The sequence below is a fragment of the Mustela erminea genome, chromosome 7 (genome assembly GCF_009829155.1).
Source record: "Mustela erminea isolate mMusErm1 chromosome 7, mMusErm1.Pri, whole genome shotgun sequence".
Taxonomy (NCBI): Eukaryota; Metazoa; Chordata; class Mammalia; order Carnivora; family Mustelidae; genus Mustela; species Mustela erminea.
This window is the reverse complement of record NC_045620.1, coordinates 22,079,141-22,102,191: the sequence shown is the minus strand read 5'-3', so window position 1 is coordinate 22,102,191 and position 23,051 is coordinate 22,079,141. Positions and strand designations below refer to the sequence as shown.

The following is a 23,051-nucleotide window of genomic DNA, read 5'->3' as shown; positions in this document are numbered from 1 at the left end:
CACGGCTGTCGATTGGCTGCGTGTGTTCGTCGGCGGGAGGACGTGCGGCGCTGCGTTGCCCCTCCCTCCGCAGCGCCAGGTCTCGGCGGAGCCAGGGAGCGGAGCCGGCGTATTGGCCGAGTGAAGGCAGCCGCAGCGCGCCACGGAGCCTGACTAGTGATTCTGTCGCTATCGCTGTCGCCGCCGCCTTGCGCGCCGTGATTCGCGACCCCAGAGTCCGACTCCTTTTGGCCTGACCCGCGCGCCCCTCGCCCGGCCCGGGCGGCGCGACGGGAGGATGAGCGGCGGGCGGCGAAAGGAGGAGCCGCCTCAGCCGCAGCTGGCCAACGGGGCCCTCAAAGTCTCTGTCTGGAGCAAGGTGCTGCGGAGCGACGCGGCCTGGGAGGACAAGGTGCGGTGGGACCTGGCGAGGGCGCAGGTTCGAGGAGCCGGTTGGGACTCGGGGACGAATGGACAGGCCCGAGCCTGCCCCTGCCGGGTCCAGGCGCGGCGGAGTGTTTGGCGTGTGTTGGGTCGGGGCGGGGAGTGGGCGGCGTGGTGGTGGCACTGAGGTGTCGGGGCGAACTTGGCGGGCCCGGGCCTGACAGCCGGGCTCGGGGCTCACCGCGGAGTGAAACCGACTGGGTCACGCGGGAAGCAGCGAGGAGGGGGCACAGCAGTTGCCACCCGCGGGCAGGGCGTGTGCCTGAACGGCGAGAGTGAGCTGAATTCGACCTCCGCCTTTTGCTCCCAGTAGGATCTTCAGTAAGTGACTTGTCTTCTCCGAATTAATTACTTAATACGGTCGTTAGTATGAACAGTAACGGTAACAGTTTTCTACCAAAGACTTTGTGCCAGGTGCTCTCTCCACGCATTGTTTCCCTCAGTTCTCAGAACAGCTCTGAAGTGGGGTACCGTGGTGCAGGAAAGCCTTTAGCACGTGATGAGGCTTACTGAAGGTGAGCTGCCATTGCTTTTAATTAGAGCAATTGCTCTAATTTCTAAATACCAAATGCCTTAATAACTGCGAGAAGGGAGATTGAAACCACCTCTTGGAGGTGTGTGAGAGAGGGAGGGAGAGGGGGAAACCACCAAATGTGTGTTGAGAGACTGTTGGGGCTTCAAGATTTTTACACTGGTCACACGCTTTCAGAAGATCTGAGTGTAGGCACTCCCCAGCTCTGCCCCATGATCTGGAAGGGACCAACACAGCTTGATTCCAGTTGGCCTGAAAAGAATGTTATATTTGCAGTTTTTCCCTTGTTTTTCTGGACTGTTGAAGTGGGTTCTCCTTCCTGGAGCTCTTGGGTTGGGGGGAATGGGAGGTACTTCCTGAAGGTCCCCTTGTCCTGCCCCCAGCCCTGCCCAGCTCTTGCAAAACCTTTATGATCTGCTGTGTCATTTTTTTCTTCCTTCTTGTACAAGGACTGGTTTCTGCAATCTGGGGCAGGTCGGAAACCTGAGTCTTCAGCGTCCTTGTATGAAAATCAGATACGCTGGCACCTGCCTTCAGCACTTTTTGTTTCTAATTCCTTTCTTCTTTGTTGCTTAAAATTCATTGTGCAGGAAGATGGTGCTGAGAAGGTTAAAAGTCAGCCCTTCTGCCTATGGATAGTATGCCTAGGTCTCTCTTCTGAGGGTCAGTGTTCTGTGGCCAGTAGCACAGTTACTGATGAAACAGCCGTTTCATCACAAGCCATTTCATTTTTGAAGCTTCTAAAAAAAGTAAATAATTTTCCTAGAATTTTTACTTAGCACACAGGCCGAAAAGTCATCACTTAAGAGAAATATATCCTTTTTTTTTTTCCCTTTTAAACCATGTTTTAGTATAAGAAGAAGTGGAGATCAGGAAACTACGTACCATTGCTCTTGGAGACATTTCTATGGAAAATGTGTTTATAGCAGCAAGCTTTTTTATTTCTCACCTATTACAGAGGCTTTCTTTCATGTGGCATCCACTGCAGATAATGCATGCATTCTTTCTTTCTACAGGATGAGTTTTTAGATGTGATCTACTGGTTCCGACAGATCATTGCTGTGGTCCTAGGTGTTATTTGGGGAGTGTTACCCTTGCGAGGTTTCTTGGGAATAGCTGGGTAAGTCTTGGGTATGTTCCATTTTCTTGTATCAGTTCTTTTCACATAGAGATTTTGTTTCCTTTTTATGGAAAGGGCCATTACTAAGTTGGAGGAATACACACACACATTTTAAGATGACTTGGGGAGGGGGGAGGAGATGACTTTGTATGGGTGAGAGAGCGAAGTGACGAAAGCAGAAAAGTAGCCCCACAGTGGCACTCCTGGGTTAGCATTTCTCAGTTCAGCAGGCCTGGGAGCATCTTAGTTTAGACATGTTATTTTTCCAGAGACTGGACTGGGCCAGTCCATTCATTTATGGATCCAAAGTGATCTCATGCAAGAGGCTACTGCACTGCCTGTTGGTAGCAGCCATCTAGTTTTCTGACATGACCTTTGTACCAATGGAAATTTGCAAAGTAGAAGAACTTCTATACTTGATGACCTTATATAGGCACTGTGCTGGATGTCTTGGAACTTGGCTTTGACAGAAGTTATTTCAGATCCCTACTTTTTAAAAGCAGTGAAAAAGTAGGAGGTTGCACCCTCACTTTTTACTGTGTTTCCATGGCCGGTGGCAGCACAGTTGACACCTACCCCTGGTCTTGGCTCAGCTTGTTAACAAGCGACTGAAAGTGATGAGTCCACATGCCCACCAGAGTGAATTAAAACAATGTGTAGGAGTAGTCTCAAGATAGGAATTGTGGGTAAGCTACAGTGGGAAATGGACAGGCAAGCTTGTGAACTTTTCTTTTTTTTCCACACCCGGAATATAAACTATGATCCTTAACCATGGAATATCACATTGGTTGTTTTAGGGGTGATCACATCTCTTATTCCCTCACCGTAGGGTGAAAAGGGCGAAACAGATTTCAAATCCCTGTGAGTTCCTTATTTTCTCGGAAGATAATCCAAAAGGCATGTGTCATCTCCTCTTCTAACTAAAAAGGTTTTTAATTTATGATACTGAGCAAAGCATTTGTCCAAGGAAGGAGTTTGAGTTTGTTATGCTTTGCCTGACTTTGGCGGAGTGGACACGTGATGAGTTCTGAGTGATGGTGAGGAGACCAAGGACCTGGGGTTCATAGGTCTTCCCCTGTTGGAGGAGGTATATAGATAACTCTTCAGAATGTTGGTCATCCCGTTTGAGCTTTCTTTGAAAGAAAAGGCCTACAAGCAAAGTCAGAGAAAGGGGGAAGGCAGTCTGAAGACAAGAGGGAATCCCTCTTCTTCCCAAGACCACTTTTCTAGGTCAGAGTAACACGGGTTCAGACCCCTTGCTCCCATCTCATCTTGCAGGATTCCTAAGAGATTTCTCTGAAGTCACCCAATCTAGGAATAATATAGCAAAGACCCGAGTTAGTTTATTATCCTTGCCACTGTGGCAGATGAGTTAAGCTATTTAGAGATCTCTTTTTACTTTTAACTGTAGAACGGATTCAAGTTCCAGCTCTGCCACTTTCAAGCTACATAATTTTGGGCTCACCTCTCTGAGCTTTCATTCTCTCATCACTGGAAAGGGGAGGACACTAAAAGTGTCCTCCTCCTAAGACTGATGTGTGAACTAAATGAGATAACCCAAGTAAATTCCTAAATGTAGTGCTTAGTACATCATATGCACTCCATAAATGGTTCACTGCAGTCATATGATTGGCTTTACAAAGAGAGCTAAAAATGGCTATTGAAAAAAAGAAAAACAGGAGGGCTGCCTGAGTGGCTCAGTCCTTAAGCGTCTGCCTTCGCCTCAGGTCATGATCCCAGGGTCCTAGGATCAAGCCCCACATCAGGCTCCCTGCTTCTCCCTCTCACACTCCTGCTTATGTTCCCTCTCTTGCTGTCTCTCCCTCTGTCAAATAAATAAATAAATAATTTTAATTAATTTTTATTTATTTATTTGACAGAGAGGGCACAAGGACAGGGAGCATCAGAAGGAGAGGGAGAAGCAGGCTCCCTGCTAAGCAGGGAGCCTGACACGGGGCTCAATCCCAGGACCCCGGAATCTTGACCTGAGCCGAAGGCAGACAGTTAAGTGAGCCACCCATGCACCCCAAATAAATAAAATCTTAAAAAAAAGTGGAAAGGGATGCCTGGGTGGCTCAGTTGGTTAAGCATCTGCCTTTGGCTCAGGTCATGATCCCAGGGTCCTGGGTTCAAGTCCCACATCAGGCTCCCTACTCAGCAGGGAAGTCTGCTTCTCCCTCTACCTGCTGTTCCCCCTGCTTTTTCTCTCTCTCTCCCTCTGACAAAATCTTTTTTAAAAAGGAAAACAAAACAAAACGGTAAAGGAGGTGTTTGGGAGTGAATTTGCCTTGGAATGGCTCCCCATAGTACCATTTTCTCAGGACTGCCTGTTTCCTGGGGTTTAGTCCCAGGCTGTCCTGCCAGAGCCAGTTTCTCTCGTTCCAAACAAATCCTATCCCTCCTTTGGTTGGCACCTTTCCCCTTGCTCTTGGAAAAGGCCCAAGGACATTTATTTTTCCACACACACTCCCTCTCCTCCATCTGTCTGACCCAGTTGCCTGGGCTTAGGGCAAGACTGCTTTGGTGCTCATTTCTGGTGACCCTCTCCTCCCTGCTTTCTGCCTTAACTGCCCTCTCTCTGGGCTCCACCTTGGCTTCTCTTCATTCTGGTGTGGCGACAGTCAGGGCATATTAAGGTAAAACCATTTTCTCTGTTCTCATTATTTATACCGTGAGAACTGAGTGGTGGTTCTGTTCTGCAGAAGTTTTGCATCTTCCCTTCTTGCCTCTCTGTCTCTCATAGAGCCTGGCACCACGATTAATAGGTGTTTAGTGAATGCTTGTTAAAATATTTTAAAACCCAAAATGAATTCCCACCGATCCTTGAAAGCATGGTCATACCTTACTGTTATCAGTGTAGCCTCCCAGCCCTGAAATCAGAGTATTTGTTAGAGGTTCATTATTTTGTTAAAATTCTGATTGGAATTTTTAGGATAGAGTTAAAAATGGACTGGAGAGTCTTTTTAAGTTTTTTTTTCCCCAACCCCAATCCAGCACATTCATTTCTTTGTCTGCACATCTGTGTAGTTCTCTCCCTCATTTATAATATAGGATTTATGCCCATCCTTAAAGCTCTTTTTGAGCTCCAGTCCTTTCCTGAGCCCTCCCCTTTGACCACCAAACATTTAAATGCCTGTGTTTTTGTGACCCTTAGAACGCAGGGGCTGTGTTAGCTCTTTTCTCTCTGTCATCCCCTATCTCCTCTTTCTTTCTTTCTTTTTTTTTTTTTTTTTAAAGATTTTATTTATTTATTTGTCAGAGAGAGAGCGAGCGAGAGCGAGCACAGGCAGACAGAGTGACAGGCAGAGTCAGAGGGAGAAGCAGGCTCCCTGCGGAGCAAGGAGCCCGATGTGGGACTCGATCCCAGGACGCTGGGATCATGACCTGAGCCGAAGGCAGCTGCTTAACCAACTGAGCCACCCAGGCGTCCCTCTCCTCTTTCTTTATACTTCCCGATCTCTTATCACTTAGCAACCACTTTTACAGCCAGAGACTCTAAATGAGTCTCAGCCCTTCTCCATCCCTAGCTTACTAGCTGAGTCCCAGAGTGACATTTCTGAGTCCTGCTAGTAGTCTTTGTCTGGAACCACTAACAGCCTGTCCAGAATGAAACTCCACAGGGCACCTGGGTGGCTCACTCGGGTGAGCCCCCAGCTCTGGATTTCAGCTCAGGTTGTGATCTCAGGGTCATGGGATTGAGCCCTGCACTGGGCTCTGCACTCAGCAAGGAGTCTCCTTGAGGATTCTCTCTCCCTCTCCTGCACCCCGCCCCCCCCGCCGACTCACACATGCATGCACGCTCTTTCTCTAAAATAAATAAGCCAGTCTTTCAAAAACAAAACAAAATGAAACTCCTGACAGAGAGAGGCCGCCAGATTGGCTGAGTCCCCAGATCTCTGGCAGAAGATAAGGATGTGGCCACAACATGGCCAAGCCAAGGACTGGATTTTGTGTGAAATCCAAGAAAAACCTTCTGTTCTTCCTGACTCCCTGCCTGTTAACTGAAACCATTATACTCGCAGGCCTTTAGGCTTGAAGCCTTTGGGTTTCTTGCCTCTCCATTCAGCCATTTTCCCAGTCCCTGTCCTCAAGCTTTATTTCTGCTCATGTCCTAAAACATGGTACAAGTATAAACCAGTCTCCCAGCTCCTGTTCTCCCAATTCATGGGAAAGCCCATATTCTAACTACTCACAAAGTAGACTTCTGGGTGCCTGGCAGGCGCAGCCAGGAGAGCATGTGAATCTTGATCTCAGGGTTGGGGGTTCGAGCCCCTGGTGGGTGTGGAGACTACTTAAAATCTTTAAAATGAAAATGAAAAAACTGGACTTCTGACATATGTATAGTCTGTCTCATGCTCAAACAGCCCCAGGGTCTGCCCCCTAATACTGATACTCTTCAACAGCATTGTACGGCCCTGCCCCATACCAGCCCACACTTCATCCATTAGGAGGAACCAGTTCTTTGCATTTTTCCACCCCAGCCTTCAGGAGCAGTGTGACCTAAGACATACAGTCCCCCAATAGATTAGATCCTGTGACTTGGAAGATCATAAAGTGTTGATCTGTTCTTAAAAATTACCTTTACATGGTGACTATATGAAGAGATAAGTAGATCAGGATGATAATGTTATACCTCACTGCATTCTAAATGCTTTATTAGTTAAATAATACAAGATGGGGAATCAGAGACCTTCCTGAAGGTGCTCACAAACCTTTGGTTTCAGTTCACTGCTCACTGCTCACTCTGTTTTTGGCCTCCTCCTAACCAATAGCTGAGGGACAGCAGTGTTCACCATTGCATCAGATGCGTAGCCAACAGTGCATATCCAGACACTGTCTCCCAGTGGGAATGGACGCAGGAGCTGCTTTAGTGTGCTTGCTCATTCCACTAGGCCAGGAAGCAGCAGCCTAACATGTATCTGTCCCGTGGCCACCCCACCCCAGCGGGAGCTTCTTGGAGGCCCATGTCTGGTACTAGTCCTATTTGGGATGGTTCAGCTACCATGCTGTCTTACTGTGAGAGGGCCTGGAGAAGTTTTATGTGCTTTTAAATTTAAAATTTTTTTTGCTGGGCATCTAAAATAAAGTTGCTCTTTATGTCTCTAGCTCAGCCACTGGGCAGTTCCATTGAGGGTCTAGGTCCGTGTATTTTTTTCACTTGCCCCCATAATACAACTACTTAACTGCAACCGTGATTGTCTTGGTAAGACGGGACTGTGGTCGTGGGAGTTTTGAGTCTTCTGAGCTCATAGTTTGTGTTCGGTGCTTGTCTTCCCTCCAGATTCTGCCTGATCAATGCAGGAGTCCTGTATCTCTACTTCAGCAACTACCTACAGATAGATGAGGAAGAATATGGTGGCACATGGGAGCTCACAAAAGAGGGGTTTATGACCTCTTTTGCCTTGTTCATGGTATGTATAGCTGATAGTTACAATAGTAAATCCTCTTGTTTCTCTAGCAGAGCACACTGATTGGGTTACACTGTGTGATCGGGATACCATTTTTGAAAAAGCATAAACAACCATTACCTGGTCAGTAGATAAATAAGATGTTGTATAGCCATGTGGTATTCAACCGTAAAGAGGAATAAAGTACTGGTAGGGATTACAACTTTGAATTTTTAAAACATTATGCTTAGTGAAAGAAGCTAGACACAAAAACACGTTACATGATTCCATTTACATGTAAAATGTCCAGAATAGGCAAATCCACACAGAAAGTCGATTAGTGGTTGCCAGTGGCTGGGGCGGGGGTGTGTGTGTGTGAGGAAATGGGAAGAAACTGAAGATGATGCAAATGTCCCAGAATCAGTTAGGCTGTGAATATACTAAAAACTCTGCATTGTGTGTGTGTGTATATATATTTATTTATTGTATACTTTAAAAGGTGAACTTTATGAAATGTGAATTATATCTCAAAAGTTAATTTTTTAAAAATTGTAGACCCTAGCCCAAATCAGTAAAATCAGAATCTCTGGGTGAGGGTGTCTGGGCATACATACTAAAGGTCCCCGGAGATTGCAATGAATAGCCAGTTTTGAGAACCTCTGCTTTGTCTGATGTGAAGCTGACAAGCCGACAGGATATGTTGGTGGTTTCTTTTCCACGTTTGTTGTTAATCCTGATACTTTACCCATATCATTTCCACATCTATAACTCTACCCCCGAGTGCTGCAGTCACTATTTGGTTGAGAGGGAAGCTTGTCTGTGGTCCCTTTGGGAGCACTGGTGGGTAACCCTGGGCTCTGTTAGATACAGCTTGATTTCAGTGAAATTGTTTAGGCCTCCAGTCCAGTTGCACTGAATAGCCCTTGGAAGCCCACTGTGCATACATTGTTTGACACATTTCTTTTGTGGAATAGGGGCCTCTGTTGACTCAGGTGATCTATGACCATTGCTTGTCTTCTCTCTAGGTTATCTGGATCATTTTTTACACTGCCATCCACTATGACTGATGGTGTACAGACCCCACCTGCTCTCTGACCGGTCCAAAGGACCGTCATAGTTACAGCACAGAAACATGATTGTAGGGACACCCCAGCCACATGGAAACTGGAAGACCCGTGTTTCCTGGACCGAGAATCAGTGTGTTGGGCATCAGTGTTTTCTGCAAGGGTTGTGATCTGAAACTTTTTAAAGAACCAACTGCCTTTTGGAGAAGCATTTCTGAATTGTCCATCACCAACATTTCTTCTTGGATATCATCATGAAACACCTGTTTGCTGATGGGAGCTGTCTTTTAATTGGATGCACCTCTGGATCCGGATGAAACATTAAATTGTCTTCCTCACTTCTCCATCAGGTGTACAGTTTTTAAACTATCAGTGGCATTTCAAGTTTTCTGAAAACAGTGTGGCCGTATGTGCGTGGTCATTAGCACAGTATAAGCATCATCTAATAACAGTTTCCATTGTAGAATGTTTTCGGGTACTTGAATAAATCCAATCTTTAATTGAAAATCTGTTGACGATACCTGTTAAAGCTTTTCCCACCTCACCTCCAGCCTCAGACCCCTGCCCTCCAACCTCATCCTTCACCTCCTCTCCCTGCTCCTGTAGCAGCTCCAGCTGGGCCTCTCTTTCCTTAATGGGCAGCAGAGAAATCAAGGGCTAGAGTTGGTGTAGGCTGTGGCCTTGGTTTTGTGGAGAGAAGCTTAGTGCCTTCTGATGCCCCTGCCTGGTGCTGAGATGTGACTGACCTCACTGCAGTGGGCTAGACCCAGAAGGTGCCATTTTGTGTTTGGCCACAAGGTGGCAGGGCCACTGTAGCCAGGAAAGCTTAGGCAGGTTCACATGATAAGCCACAAAATGAAATAGAGATCTTAGAGCTATGACTGTCCAGAGAAGAGGCCTGATGGGGCTGTTTGAGAACCTGGACTGTCCGGGGTCCCCTTTGCTCTGAGGTCCAGGTAGAGGCTGGACATCCTGGGTTCTGTTGCTGTGGGAAGACATCCATCCCATCTGCTTTCCTGTCCCTTCTAGCTACAGTCCTACCTTCTGAAGTATGGTATTCTGAGTGAGACTTGTAAATTTTCTTTAAATGATTTTTTTTTCTTCTTGATACGAATGGTGGCTTCTACCTAGTGGGTGGAGCTGTGGGGTGTGTTGAAGGGGATTCAGTAGGCAGGGGAGGAAGATGGAAATCCCAACTCAGGTCAAACTGGGTCAAACCCCAGAGGTTTAGTCTCTTTGGAGCCCTGTCCCTGTTCTCAGCTGATCTGTACTTGAATTAGAGGTTGCAGGTGGATTTGTGACATTGGGAGGGGGTTAAGTGACTTCTTAGGGCCGAAAGAGGAAGGAGCACAGAATGCAAGTGGGACCCTGAATTTGCCTCTAGCGTGCTCAAGGTGAGCTGAGCTGGGGATCTAGGTGTTGCAGCGTTGGATTCCCTTTTGGCCTCTGTTTTGGGCCATGGCATCATCCAAGGAGCTGTCATCAGTTAGGCTGATGTAAGAGCTGATGGCCTCCCGGAGCCCCTCACTGAGGAGAGGGGACTCCCCTAGGGTAGGTGCTTCAGAGAACAGGAGGGAGCTGTGGAGAGGGAAAGAGAGTTGGGTCAAGGAGCCTCATCCTGCACCCTGCTCTCACCACACAGTTCAAGTTCATACTCCCAGTGGCTCCCCATTCTCTCAGCCAAAACCCCAGCTTGACTTTTCCATTCAGGACTGGTGCTTTCTGTTCTACCCCATCTTGTCTGACACTTCCATCCTGGCCATCTTTGGCATCTAGGCATGCCCTCTATCCACTTCCTCTTTCTCCTTCCTGCCAGTTTCTGTACAGTCCTGCTGAGCCTGGCTTGGTCTCTTATGAGATCAGTCAGTACTCACCAGCTTGCCGGTGCCCCCGAAGGTGACAGGCTTATTTGGGTTTGTGGGTTCCCAGGCTGGGTCCTTCTATCTCTTTTGTTCTGCCTTCATGTTCCAGGGGTCCCCTTACCTGTCCAGCTCTTTCCAATTGAGTGGCGCGCTCTGCACAGTCACAGGTGGGGGTATGGACTTGCCAGGCTGTGGGCCAGCCCTCCGCAGGGCACAGGGTTCCTTGAGGAGGCAGCAGATATCATCCGCCAACTCTGAAGAAAGATCCAGACCTTGACATGGCTGACTCCAGCCCTACTTTGCTCCCTAACAACCCCCACCCTCACCCTGACAGCTTTCCGCTTTTGGCATGTGGAGGCATGTTCAAAAAAGAATGACGGGGCCACCTGGCTCGTTCAGTCAATAGAGACTCATCTTAGGGTCATGAGTTCAGGGCTCCGGTGTAGAGATTACATTTTTTTAAAAAAGTGATGGGACACGAGCCTCAAGCTGTTGATCTAGGGGCGGAGATACAATCAGATCATTCTAGGCTAAGTTTTGAAGATTGAATTGGCTGTGGTTTTGGGTAGGTTGATGGTACTCTTTGAGAATACCAGTTCCTGGTTAGGAAAGTGCTTTGGGAAGAAGAAAGCTAGAGAATACTTCATCTCTATGTGTTCTGTCCGTATCTACTGCACAGACCCACCCTCTAGAAAACCCCCGTTCAGTTTTCCCAGGAGTGGGCTTTCCTCTCTGCCCCTTTGACACTGTCATCGTGGCTACATGCTCCAGTCCCTATAACAGGACAAGCACCAGGAAATGCTGAGAGTCAACTAAGTTGCCCCACAGCAACAGCTCTGGGACTAGTTCCTGTGAAGAGAACTGTGCCTACCATTGAGGTCTTGGACTCAGAACCACAGTGTAGGTGAGGCACTGGCCTATGTTCACATGGGAGGACTTTATGGCTCTGTCAGGGCATGGGATGAAGACAGAGGTCCTGGCCTACGTTCTTGGCACATTGGTATGGAGATGGAGAGGTCCCTCTTCTGCCTGTCTGGATATTCTCCAGCAAGTGAAGTGTCTAAGAGTACAACTGTCTGCCCCCCACACCCCACGTCCCAGTCTAATGGAAGCAGGAAATGGCCATACCAGAATAGTGATCCACTAGGGCCTGGAGTGATGGGAAGGTGAGGCGTGGTGAGATGTACAGCCAGCCATTATCAAGGCGATGGATCCTGTAGTGTCTGATCCGGTCCCACGATGTAGGGCGGCTAAGGCGGACTGACAGGGAGTAACAGCCTGAGGAGGAAAGCGTATGGGGCAGGACTGAGGCCCTGCTGGGACCCACCCCCAACCCAAGTTGGGAGAAGAAAGACATGAGATGGTCACCAGGCCCAGACAGAAGGGAAGTAGATAGGGGAAGGATGAAGACTTGCTCTCTTGGCCATAAGTGCCCACACATTCTTAATTGATAGGACTTTTGTGAGGATGAAATGAGATCATTCACACAGTACGCAGGACAGGGCTGGGCACAGTTTATGTGAATATTAAATGGTGGCTATTATTATAGACTCAAGTGGCCAGAAGTGTTAGAATGTGAAAACTTGTCAGTAGATCAGCAAGGATGTGCCGAAGTTGAGGAACTCTTACTGTGCTGATGTTAAGATAAATAAGTACCAGCCACTTTGGAAAGAGTTATCATTAACTAATTAAACATGCACCTCACAACCAGCAGTTTCATCCCAGCATGTTACCTTAGAAATACAAGAGCGAGAATATTCCAAGCAGCTTTGTTTGGAAAAGTCCGAAACTACAAACAGCCTGTATGCCTGCCTCAGAACAGTAATACTGTAGACCAGTATAAGTTAATAACCACTACACACATAAGCATAGAAAAATCTTAAAAATGCACAGAAATAGCAAGTCAGAGAAGTAGATATTCAGCATGACTCCAAAGTTCAAATTGGATTTTAAAAAGCAAGGCCCAAATATCTGATAAACACACTTTGAATAATAAAACAGGCTAAAAGTAAAAAGATGGAAAAAGGGGCACCTGGGTGGCTCAGTGGGTTAAAGCCTCTGCCTTCAGCTCAGGTCATGATCCCAGGGTCCTGGGATCAAGCCCCGCATCGGGCTCTCAGGGAGCCTGCTTCTCCCTCTTTCTCTCTGCCTGCCTCTCTGCCTACTTGTGATCTCTATCTGTCAAATAAATAAATAAAAATCTTAAAAAAAAAAAAAGATGGAAAAAGATGTATCATGAAACAATCATAGGAAAGCTGGAGTAGTTACATTAATAGCACAGTAAGGCAAAGTAAGGGGCGCCTGGGTGGCTCAGTCATTAAGCATTTGTTTTCAGCTCAGGTCATGATCCCAGGGTCCTGGGATCAAGCCCAGGCTTCGCATCATTGGACTCCCTGCTCAGCAGGAAGCCTGTTTCCTCTCCCACTCACCCTACTTGTGTTCCCTCTCGCTCTCTGCCAAATAAATAAACAAAATCTTTTTTAAAAAATTTTTTAATCAGGCAAAGTAAAATGCAAGACCAAGAGTATTAACAGAGATAAGATGGATATATATATATATTAAAAATCTTGAATTTGTATGCACTCAATTACATACAAATGCAGAGATTCAAAATATATGAAGCAAAACTGACAGAACTAACAGAAGAAATAGATACCCATGATTATAATTGGAAATTTCAACACTCCTCTCTCAGTACTTGATGGGACTAAAAATCATTACGGATATAGAAGACTTGAACAATACGATCAACCAATTTTACTTCATTAACATAGAACATGGGACCAACAACAGTACACATTTTCTTTTAGGTGTACATGGAATATTCAAGATAGACTATAGACTGGACCACAAACACAGAAATTTGAAAGGATTAAAATCAATAGTTATATTCTTGGGGTACCTGGGGGGCAGTCAGTTAAGTGTCTTTTTTTTTTTTAAGATTTTATTTATTTGACAGAGACACAGCTAGAGAGGGAACACAAGCAGGAGGAGTGGGAGAGGGAAAAGCAGGCTTCCCGCCAAGCAGGGCACCCCATGTGGGGCTCAATGCCAGGACCCTGGGAACATGTCCTGAGCTGAAGGCAGATGCTTAATGACTGAGCCACCCAGGCGCCCCAAGTGTCTGACTCTTGATTTCTTTCAGCACAGGTCATGATCTCAGGGTTGTAAGATACAACCCCGCATCAGGCTCAGCGCCTAGCAGAGTCCACTTCTCTACCTCTCCCTTTGCCCCTCCCTGCGCACTGCCTCTCTCTCTCTCTAATAAATAAATAAATATTTTAAAGAAAAAAGTTATGGAGGCACCTGGATGTCTCAGTCAGTTGAGTGCCTTCAGTTCAGGTCATGATCACGGAGTTCAGGGATCAAGCCCCAAATTGGGCTCCCTGCTTGGCAGGGAATCTGCTTCTTCCTCTCCCTCTGCCCCTGCTCCTTCTCTCCCTCAAATAAATGAAATCTTAAAAGAAATAGTTATATTATTTGACCACAACAGAATTAATAAATAGCAAAATATCTGGAAAATCCCCAAATACGTAGGAATAACCCAGAAATCAAAGAAGAAATCACAAGAAAAATTAGGAAATATAGTTGACTTTTTTTAAAAAAGATTTTATTTATTTATTTGACAGATCACAAGTAGGCAGAGAGAGAGAAGAGGAAGCAGGCTCCCCGTTCAGCAGAGAGCCCGATGCGGGGCTCGATCCCAAGACCCCAGGACTATGACCTGAGCTGAAGGCAGAGGCCTTAACCCACTGAGCCACCCAGGCGCCCCTTGACTTTTTTTTTTTTTTTAAGTAAACTCTACACCCAGCATGAGGCTTGAATTCAGTACTCTGAGATCAAGAGCCACATGCTCTACCAACTGAGCCAGCCAGGCACACTTTTTAAAAAAGATTTATTTGGTTTAGGGGCATACTTTTTAAAAACGATTTATTTGTTTTAGTAGTTTAGTGTCTGCCTTTGGCTTAGGTCATGTTCCCAGGGTCCTGGGGTTGAGCCCCACATCAGGCTCCCTGCTCAGCAGGAAGCCTGCTTTCTCCCTCTCCCACTCCTTCTGCTTGTGTTCCCTCCCTCATGGTGTCTCTGTCAAATAAATAAGCAAAATCTTTAAAAAAAAAAAAAGATTTATTTATTTTAGAGAGGGAGGCAGGAGGGCAGAGGGAGAGAAAGAAAGAATCTCAAGCAAACTCCCTGACGAGCATGAAGCACAATGTGGGACTTGATCTCATGACCCTGACATCATGACCTGAGCTGAAACCAAGGGTCAAATGCTCAACCAACAGCCACCTAGGCATCCCTGGGCATCCCTTTTTATTAACAGTCATTTTTTAAGAAATATATATATTTTCAGGGGCACCTGGATGGCTCAGTCGTTAAGTGTCGGCCTTCGGCTGCTCAGGTTGTGGTCCCAGGGTCCTGGGATCGAGCCCCACACTGGGTTCCTTGCTCGGCAGGAAGCCTGCTTCTCCCTCTCCCACTAACCCCTGCTTGTGTTCCCCTTTTTGCTGTCTCTCTCTGTCAAATAAGTAAATGAAATCTTAAATAAATAAATAAATATTTTAAAAAGTTTATGTAAAATTGTGTTTTTGTCTTCTTTAAATTTTTTTTTAAGATTTTATTTACTTGAGAAAGAGAGCACAAGTGGGGGAGGAGGGGCAGAGGGAGAGGGAGAAGCAGACTCCCTGCTGAGCAGGGAGCCCAGTGTGGGACTTGATCCCAGGACCCTGGGATCATGACTTGAGCCAAAGGCAGACACTTAACCAACAGAGTTACCCCGAAACCCCTCATTAAATGTTTGATAGAACTAACTAGCAAAGCAATCTGGACCCAGGGTCTTCTTTGCAGGAAGTTTTAAAATTATGAATTCTATTTAGGTAATAGAGATAGGGCTATTCAAATTTCTATTTTTTATATCAGTTTTGGTGATTTCTGTCTTTTAAGAAATTTGTCCATTTCATCCAAGTTGTAGAATTTACTGGAATAAAGTTGCTCATAATATGCCCTTATTATTCATTTAATGTGTGTAGGATCTGTAGTGATGTCCCTCCTCTTCATTCCTGATATTGGTAATATATTGTTTTTTTCTTAATTAGTTTTGTTTAGTCACCCAGGCATCCCAAGATTTATCATTTTTTTAAAGTAATCTCTGTGCCCAACACGGGGCTCGAATTCATGACCCTGAGATCAAGAGTCACATGCTCTACAAACTGAGCCAGCCAAGCAGCCATGAGGTTTATCAATTTTATCAATCTTTTGGGATAACTGACTTTTCTCTATTGTTTTTTTTTTTTTTTTAGATTTTATTTATTTATTTATTTATTTATTTATTTATTTGACAGAGATTGAAAGATCATAAGCAAGGAGAGAGGTAGGCAGAAGGAGAGAAAGAAGCAGACTTCCTGCAGAGCAGAGAGCCCAACGCAGGGCTTGATCCCAGGACTTAGATCATGACCCAAGCCAAAGGCAGACACCCAACCAACTGAACCACCCAGGTGCCCCTATTTTTTTTCCATTTACTTTTGCTTTAATCTTTATTTCATCCCTTCCATCTAAATTTATTCTTCTCTTTCTAGCTTTTCTTTTTTAAGATTTTATTTATTTGTGACAGAGAGATGGTGAGAGAGGGAACACAAGCACAGGGGAGCTGGAGAGGGAGGAACAGGCTCCCCACTGAGCTGGAAGCCTAATACAGGGCTCGATCCCAGGCTGCTGGGATCGTGACCCAAGCCGGAGGCAGACACCTAAGGACTAAGACACCCAGCTGGCCCTCTTTCTAGCTTCTTCTTCTTCTTTTTTTAATTTAAAGATTTTATTTATTTGACAGACAGAGATCACAAGTAGGCAGAGAGGGAGGCAGAGAGAGAGGAGGAAGTAGGCTCCCCACCGAGCAGAGAGCCTGATGCGAGGCTCCATCCCAGGACCCTGGGATCATGACCTGAGCCGAAGGCAGAGGCTTTAACCCACTGAGCCACCCAGACGCCCCTCTTTCTAGCTTCTTAAGGTAGAAACTTTATTTTATAAAGTTTCTTTTATTCTTTCTTTCTTTTCTTGAAATGTAAGCATTTAAAGCTACAAATGGGGGCTCCTGGCTGGCTCAGTCAGTAGTCCAATCGTGAGTTCAAACTCCACATTGGTCATAGAGATTACTTTGAAAGAATAATTAAGTAAAGCTACAAATGTAACTTTATTGATTTAGCTGAGCTCACACATTTTTGTATTTTCATTGTTTAACTAAAAATATTTTCTAAAGGGAATACTGGGGCCCCTTAGACATTCTCTAACACTGGGACATACTCAGTAGGGAGTCTGCTTCTCCCTCTCCCTCGGCCACTCTCCCTTCTTATGCTCTCTCACTCTCTCTCTGTCAAATAAATAAAATATATTTTTTAATATTTTATTTATTTATTTGACAGAGAGAGTACAAACAGGAGGAGCAACAAGAAGAGGGAGAGGCAAGCTCCCCACTGAGCAGGGCCCTGCGTCCAGCAGGGCTCGATCCCAGAACCCTGGGACCATGACCCAAGCAGGAGGCAGATGCTTAATGGACTGAGCCACCCAGGTGCCCCCAAATAAATAAAATCTTAAAAAAGGAACATCAAAAAAGGGGGGCACCTGGGTGGCTCAGTGGGTTGAGCCTCTGCCTTCGGCTCGGGTCATGATCTCAGGGTCCTGGGATGAAGCCCTGCATCAGGCTCTTTGCTCGGCGGGGAGCCTGCTTCCCTTCCTCTCTCTCTGCCTGCCTCTCTGCCTACTTGTGATCTCTCTCTCTGTAAAATAAATAAATAAAATCTTAAAAAAAAAAAAAAAGGAACATTCACTATATAAATAGAATAAAGGAGGAAAAACCATGATCACCTGAAGAAATGTAGAAAAATCATTTGACAAAATTCAATACTCATCCTGATTAAAAAAACAACCACAAAACTACAAATAGAAGGTGGAACAGTTTCCTATTGCTGCTATAACAAATTACAACAAATTCAGTGTCTCAAAATAACATGAATCTATTATCTTATCATTCTGGAGATCATAAAACTGAAATGGATTTCACTGAACTAAAATCAAGGTGTCAGCAAGCTTGTGTTTCTTCTGTGAGCCCTTGAGGATAATCCATTTTTTGCTTTTCCAATTCCTAGAAGCCACCTACATCCCTTAGCTCATGGCCCTTTCTCCATCTTTAAAGCCAACAGCATAACGTTCATCTCAATCTCTTTCGAACTCTGATCTTCCTGCCTCTCTCTTATAAAGACCCTTGGGATTTCATTGGGCTCATCCGAATAATTCGTGACAATCCCCCCATCTCAGCATCCTCAACTTAGTCACATCTACAAACTCCCTTTTGCAATGAAAGGTAATATATTCACCAGTTCCAGAGATTAGGACCAAGACATCTTGGGGTTGGGGGGATATTGTTCTGTCTACCACAGAAGACTACTTTCAACCTGACACAGAGTATCTGTGAAGCATCTATAGTTAATATCTAATATAGTTAATAATATCATACTTAATAAGAAAGACTGAATTTTTCCTCCCAACGTTGGGAACAAAGAACAAGAACATTCTGACCACTTTATTCATTGTACTAGAGGTCCTAGTCAGTACAATAAGGCAAGAAAAGAGATTAAAGGCATATAGGTTGGAAAATAAGCAAATTGTATTTACAGATAATGTCATTACATATGTAGAAAATCCTAAGTAATCTCTAAAAACCTACTAGGATTAATAAGTAAATTTAGCAAGGCTACAGTATATAAAATCAATATACATTGGGAAGTTTGGAGTAGGATTCATGCTTCCTTTTCCTTGTTCTCTCCCTGACTCTGATGGCTCCTTGACTTTTGTACCTTTAAGAAGAATCTCTACTTGGGCCTGGGTAGCTCAGACAGTAGTAAAGTATATGAGTTTTGATCTCAGGGTTGTGAGTTTGACCCCCACCTTAGGTGTAGAGATTACTTAAAATCTTAATTCAAAAAAAAAAAAAGTCTTGGGGAGCCTGGGTGGCTCAGTGGGTTAAGCCTCTGCCTTCAGCTTAGGTCATGATCCTAGGGTCCTGGGATCGAGCCCCGCATCGGGCTCTCTGCTCAGCGGGGAGCCTGCTTCCTCCTTTCTCTGCCTGCCTCTCTGCCTACTTGTGATCTCTCTCCCTCTGTCAAATAAATAAAATCTTCAAAAAAAAAAAAAAAGTTTCTTCTGGAGCTGAGCTGTGGCTCTGAAATAGCTCTGTGGTTGGGAAAGAGCTAATTTATCTGAAAATAAGCCCTGAAGGCCAAGCAAGCCAGCTGAACTAAGTGACTAAGTCCCCATATCCCCTGCGTGGTTCTACAGCCACCCCATGCTGCTCACTGTCTCCACAGTTGCTAAAACTGGGAAGGGCACCACACTGAGTAGCTCGCTGGTACGCTCAGGGATAACAAGCTCCATGAACCCCATGTGGGGTTGACAACCCCACTGTGGAGACAGGTCACCTACCAATGCCATCTGTGACTAGCCTTGGGCTGGTATCCTGAGTTCCTTCTCACTGCTCCATCCAGTCCCAAATACCTCCGCTCTCTCCCAGCGCCAGGACATCTCCACTTTAACTCAGACTCCCTGGGTTCAAATCCCACACACAATCACATGCTAGAACACCCCTGTTGCCCCATGCTTACTAGCTGTGTCTCCAGGCACATTATTTGACTTCTTGGATCTGTTTCTTCACTTGTAAAGGGAGATAACAATTCTCACCATGTCACCAGATCAGCACAAGGATTCAAGTGGTGAAGCAAGGGAAATATTTTAGGAACGTCTGGCATGCAGCAAACACCCAATAAACTGTATCAGGCCTATGGTCCTTTGCTCACACTGTTCCTTTCGTAGGGAAGACCCTTCCATCTGAGTAACCACCAGTCTTCCCTTCACAACTCAGTTCTGCTCAACCTCCTTCTAGAAGACCTTCCCTGCAGGAGAGAAGGTCCAGCTCTTACTTGCCCAGGCAGCAGTGCTTCTGTGGCACCAAGAGTCCTGCTCTGCCATCGCCTGTCCCTCAACCCTATCCCTCACCCCAGAACACACACAACCAACCGTGAGCCTCCCGAAGGATGGTTCTGATGTATCCTTCCTCCATCTGCCCATCTCAGAAAACAGCAGTGCTGTGCATCTATTACTAAGCTCTCATCCTCACAGTGAGTCAGGCTCACTGCTTCCCTTCTCTCCCACCTCACATACCGCCTGACAGCAAACCCTACTGGCTATATTCAGAACATATCCAGAACCCGACCACTCTCACTCGGCAGAACCTGCAACAATGTCCCAAGTGGCTTCCCGTTTCCTCCTCATCACCCCAACCCCAAATCCTCTCTTTGAAGCAGTGGAGGGATCAGTTCATGTCACTCCCCTGCTGAGAACCAAAGTCCCCAGCCCAACCTGACTCCCAGCGACCTCGATTGCTGACTCCCAGCACACCTGTCCCTGCTGAGGATGCATCTACTGCAGGCCTTTGTACACTTGCACATGTCCCGTGACCCTGCCCCTCTTAGGCAGCTTTCTTGTTTCCATGTGGCACTTACCATGATCAGACACGTCCTTATTTATGTGTTCGCTGTCCATTTTGCCAATTGGTTTGTGGACAAGGATTTTGCTTTTTATATCGTTGAATCCCCACTGCTTACAACAATAGTAGGCACAGAGTCACCACACAAGAGCCATTTGTTGAATGAATGAATGAATGAATGAATGAGTGAGTGAGTGAATCTCTGGGATAAATGCCGGATAGAGCCGTGATTACAAGCAGTTTGGAGGAATGTTTTACTATTTGCACGCCTCTCCCGTCTGTGAACATGTGGTATTGGGGAAAAGTCTTCCCAGATCTTCATCCTCTCCCCTCCCCCATTGTCTTTTCATGCACTCATTCACTCATTCATTATTCAGTATACATCCCTTGAGCACTGGCTACACGCCCTGCACAAGGCCTGACAGACATAATTAGATCTTTGTACTCTGGGAAGGAAGTGCGGTCCTGCCCGTACTTCCCACACTGGAATTTTCCTTTATGGTCCCCATTTCAAATATTTAGCTCTTGTGCTCTTAAACCACATACCCCAGTTTTTTTGTTTTTGTTTTTTCTTTTAAGAACTAAGTTTACAGTAGCTACAAAAGTGGTCTGAGAGCAAAGGGTGGCAAATAGCCTGGGGAAATACATCGAAATGGGTCATGAAGGGTGAGTGTGAGTTCAAGTGGAAGAATGGAGGATAGGTCTTTCCAAGATTGAGGGAGGAGTGTGTGCAAGGAAGCAGCAGTGGAAAGAAGAAGAAGGTTTATTCACAGAACGTTCTGGTGGGCAGTGAGCCAGAAGAGAGGCTCCGGGAAGGAATGGTAGGAGCTGTGGCTGGGTACAGGGGTTGGAGGGAGACACACTGGGGAAAAGGCATAGAAGGTACAATGTCCTGGATTCCAGAAAGTTCCAGCTCCATAGCCTATGTCACATCTTGGCCTGCAGGGACTTCTGGGGTGAGGCACCATGTTTCCCCTGCTGTTCTAATGATGATACCAGGAGGTGGGGTGGGGTCCACAGTGGTATGAAGGACTGATTGGAAGCTGTGTGTGGGAGATGGGCCTAGCAGGACCCTCCTGACCTTTCTCTGCTAAGGCCTCTGAGAAGTTGATAGCCTTGGACCTTCCACTGTCTGCAGCCTGAGGACAAGAGCCATGACTTAACAGGCCTGACTCAGAAGAAATGTTCAACAAGTGCTTCCAAGAAGACATGATGGACAGAAGTGGCTCAGTGGGTTAAGCCTCTGTTCTGTAGGAGAGGGAAGCATGGCTTGATCATCAGTCTTTCTTAAAGCACCCACCAAAGAACAGAGACGCAGTAGGACAGCAGGGAGGTGAGGGGTAATGCTGTGGGGACTTGGCCTTGCTGCTGACCTTTGGAGCAATCCTATGATCTCCACAAAGTCGTCAGTGTCCCTTCACAGACCAAGGTTTGGGGCTCTGCCATGACTTCCCCCAGGCTTAGGACATAAATAGATATGCCAGAGGGATCCTAGGGAAGATAGAGGTCTTCCCCTCCCTGGCAACTCTGAGTAGGCTTCTTGGGAGCTCACAGGCCCCAGGCCTTCCTCCTCAGTCTACACACAGACTCAAATTCCCCAGCAGAATTCCCTTCCCAGAGGTATATTTGGACATTGGTGAAAAGAAAAGGTGATTCTGAATGCATTCACTCAATCACTAATTAATTAGTATTACATACAACAAGATGCATTATGTAACTGTAAAAAAAAAAAAATGTCTCTTACTACTTAATTCTGGTTTCCCTAGAATGGAACTGTGTTTTCAAACATAAAAGAACATAAGAACCATCCAGAGACCTTGTGAAGGAAGCAGATTTCTGACCTCTGAGCCCAGTCCCTTTTGAAAGGGACCCAAGAGTCTTTCCCGGACAATTCTGAGTCTGAGAACTAGTTTGAGAACTAGCGTTCTATGACGTTCCCCAGGTCCCATAGAGCTGCAGTGCCAAACATTTTTTTTTTTTTCTTTTTTAATGTAGGTTCCACAACCAGCATGGAGTCCAACACTAGGCTTGAACTCATGACCCTGAGATCAAGACCTGAGCTGAGATCAAGAGTCAGATGCTTAACAAACTAAGCCACCCAGGCGCCACCAAACTTTTTTGGGCTACAAACCACAGTATGAAATTTTACACTGCGACCTAGGACACACTTAAAATTACCTAAGTCAGGTAATTTTACTGACTGATTTACTTTACTTTACTGGCTGATTCAGTCAGTTAAGTGCCCCACTCTTGATTTTGGCTCAGGTCATGATCTGAGCCTCCTGGATCAAGACCTGCATTGGGCTCTGTGCTGAGTGGGAAGTCTGAGGATTCTCTCTCTCCCTCTGCCCCTCCCCACTCTTGTACGCACTCTCGCTCGATCTCTAAAATAAATAAATAATCTTTAAAAATAATTAGGGGCACCTGGGTGGCTCAGTCAGTTAAGCATCTGACTCTTGGTTTCTGTTCAGGTCATGATCTCAGGGTTGTGAGACTGAACCGCTTGTTGTGCTTGGCTTGAGGTTCTTTCCCTCCCCCTCTGCACCTCTCCCTGCTCATGCTCTTTCTCTAAAATACACAAAATCTTTTTTTTTTTTTTGAAAGATTTTACTTATTTATTTGACAGAGAGAGATCACAAGTAGTTAGAGAGGCAGGCACAGAGAGAGGAGGAAGCAGGCTCCCTGCTGAGCAGAGAGCCCGATGCGGGGCTCGATCCCAGGACCCTGAGATCACGACCTGAGCCGAAGGCAGCGGCTTAACCCACTGAGCCACCCAGGCGCCCCTAAAATACACAAAATCTTAAAAACAAAACAAAAACAAAAACCTCATTGTTAAAATAAATACAATCTTTTAAAAATTACCTAAAACAAAAATAGGATGAAACAATATTCTTCCCAACCCCAGTGATGCACCTGGAATGTTCTGCACTTCAAATGCTCCCTGGTCCAGATCCACCAAATGAAGGGGTCGCAACCCAGGCTGCATATCAGAATCACCAAGGGAACTTTTATATCTTCTAGGGCCAAGCTTACAGCCCTGACCAATTAAATCGGAAACTCAGGGGTGCCTGGGTGGCTCAGTCAGTTAAGCATCTGACTCTTTTTTTTTTTTCCCAAAGATTTTATTTTTTCAT

The 23,051-nt window shown here is 45.8% G+C and overlaps 2 protein-coding genes across 3 annotated transcripts in view; one reads left to right on the top strand and one right to left on the bottom strand.

Moving 5' to 3' along the window:
- Positions 1 to 28: 28 nt before the first annotated feature.
- On the top strand, positions 29 to 9,033 carry RAB5IF (RAB5 interacting factor). Its single transcript, XM_032350778.1, has 4 exons — positions 29 to 391; positions 1,972 to 2,075; positions 7,357 to 7,486; positions 8,488 to 9,033. Exons 1-4 carry the CDS (start codon positions 278 to 280, stop codon positions 8,527 to 8,529), a joined length of 390 nt encoding a protein of 129 aa, XP_032206669.1. The 5' UTR covers positions 29 to 277; the 3' UTR covers positions 8,530 to 9,033.
- Positions 9,034 to 9,139: 106 nt separating this feature from the next.
- Positions 9,140 to 23,051, bottom strand: part of SLA2 (Src like adaptor 2) — a 29,358-nt gene continuing 15,446 nt past the window's right edge. The window contains exons 6-8 of one of the 2 annotated variants that reach the window (XM_032350764.1): positions 11,517 to 11,666; positions 10,510 to 10,642; positions 9,140 to 10,104 (exon numbers count right to left, since the gene is read on the bottom strand). In XM_032350764.1, the coding sequence (XP_032206655.1) occupies positions 9,939 to 10,104; positions 10,510 to 10,642; positions 11,517 to 11,666 (449 nt within the window). In that variant the 3' untranslated portion in view covers positions 9,140 to 9,938. The remainder of the gene's footprint in view (positions 10,105 to 10,509; positions 10,643 to 11,516; positions 11,667 to 23,051) is intronic. The other variant, XM_032350765.1, reaches the window with a different exon arrangement.

Bases quoted from the DNA above. Each gene is read 5' to 3' on its own strand.
- RAB5IF (XM_032350778.1), top strand. From the start codon at position 278: ATGAGCGGCGGGCGGCGAAAGGAGGAGCCGCCTCAGCCGCAGCTGGCC. The intron at 2,076-7,356 runs GTAAGTCTTGGG...TCTTCCCTCCAG, and splicing joins GGTTTCTTGGGAATAGCTGG to ATTCTGCCTGATCAATGCAG. The intron at 7,487-8,487 runs GTATGTATAGCT...TCTTCTCTCTAG, and splicing joins CCTCTTTTGCCTTGTTCATG to GTTATCTGGATCATTTTTTA.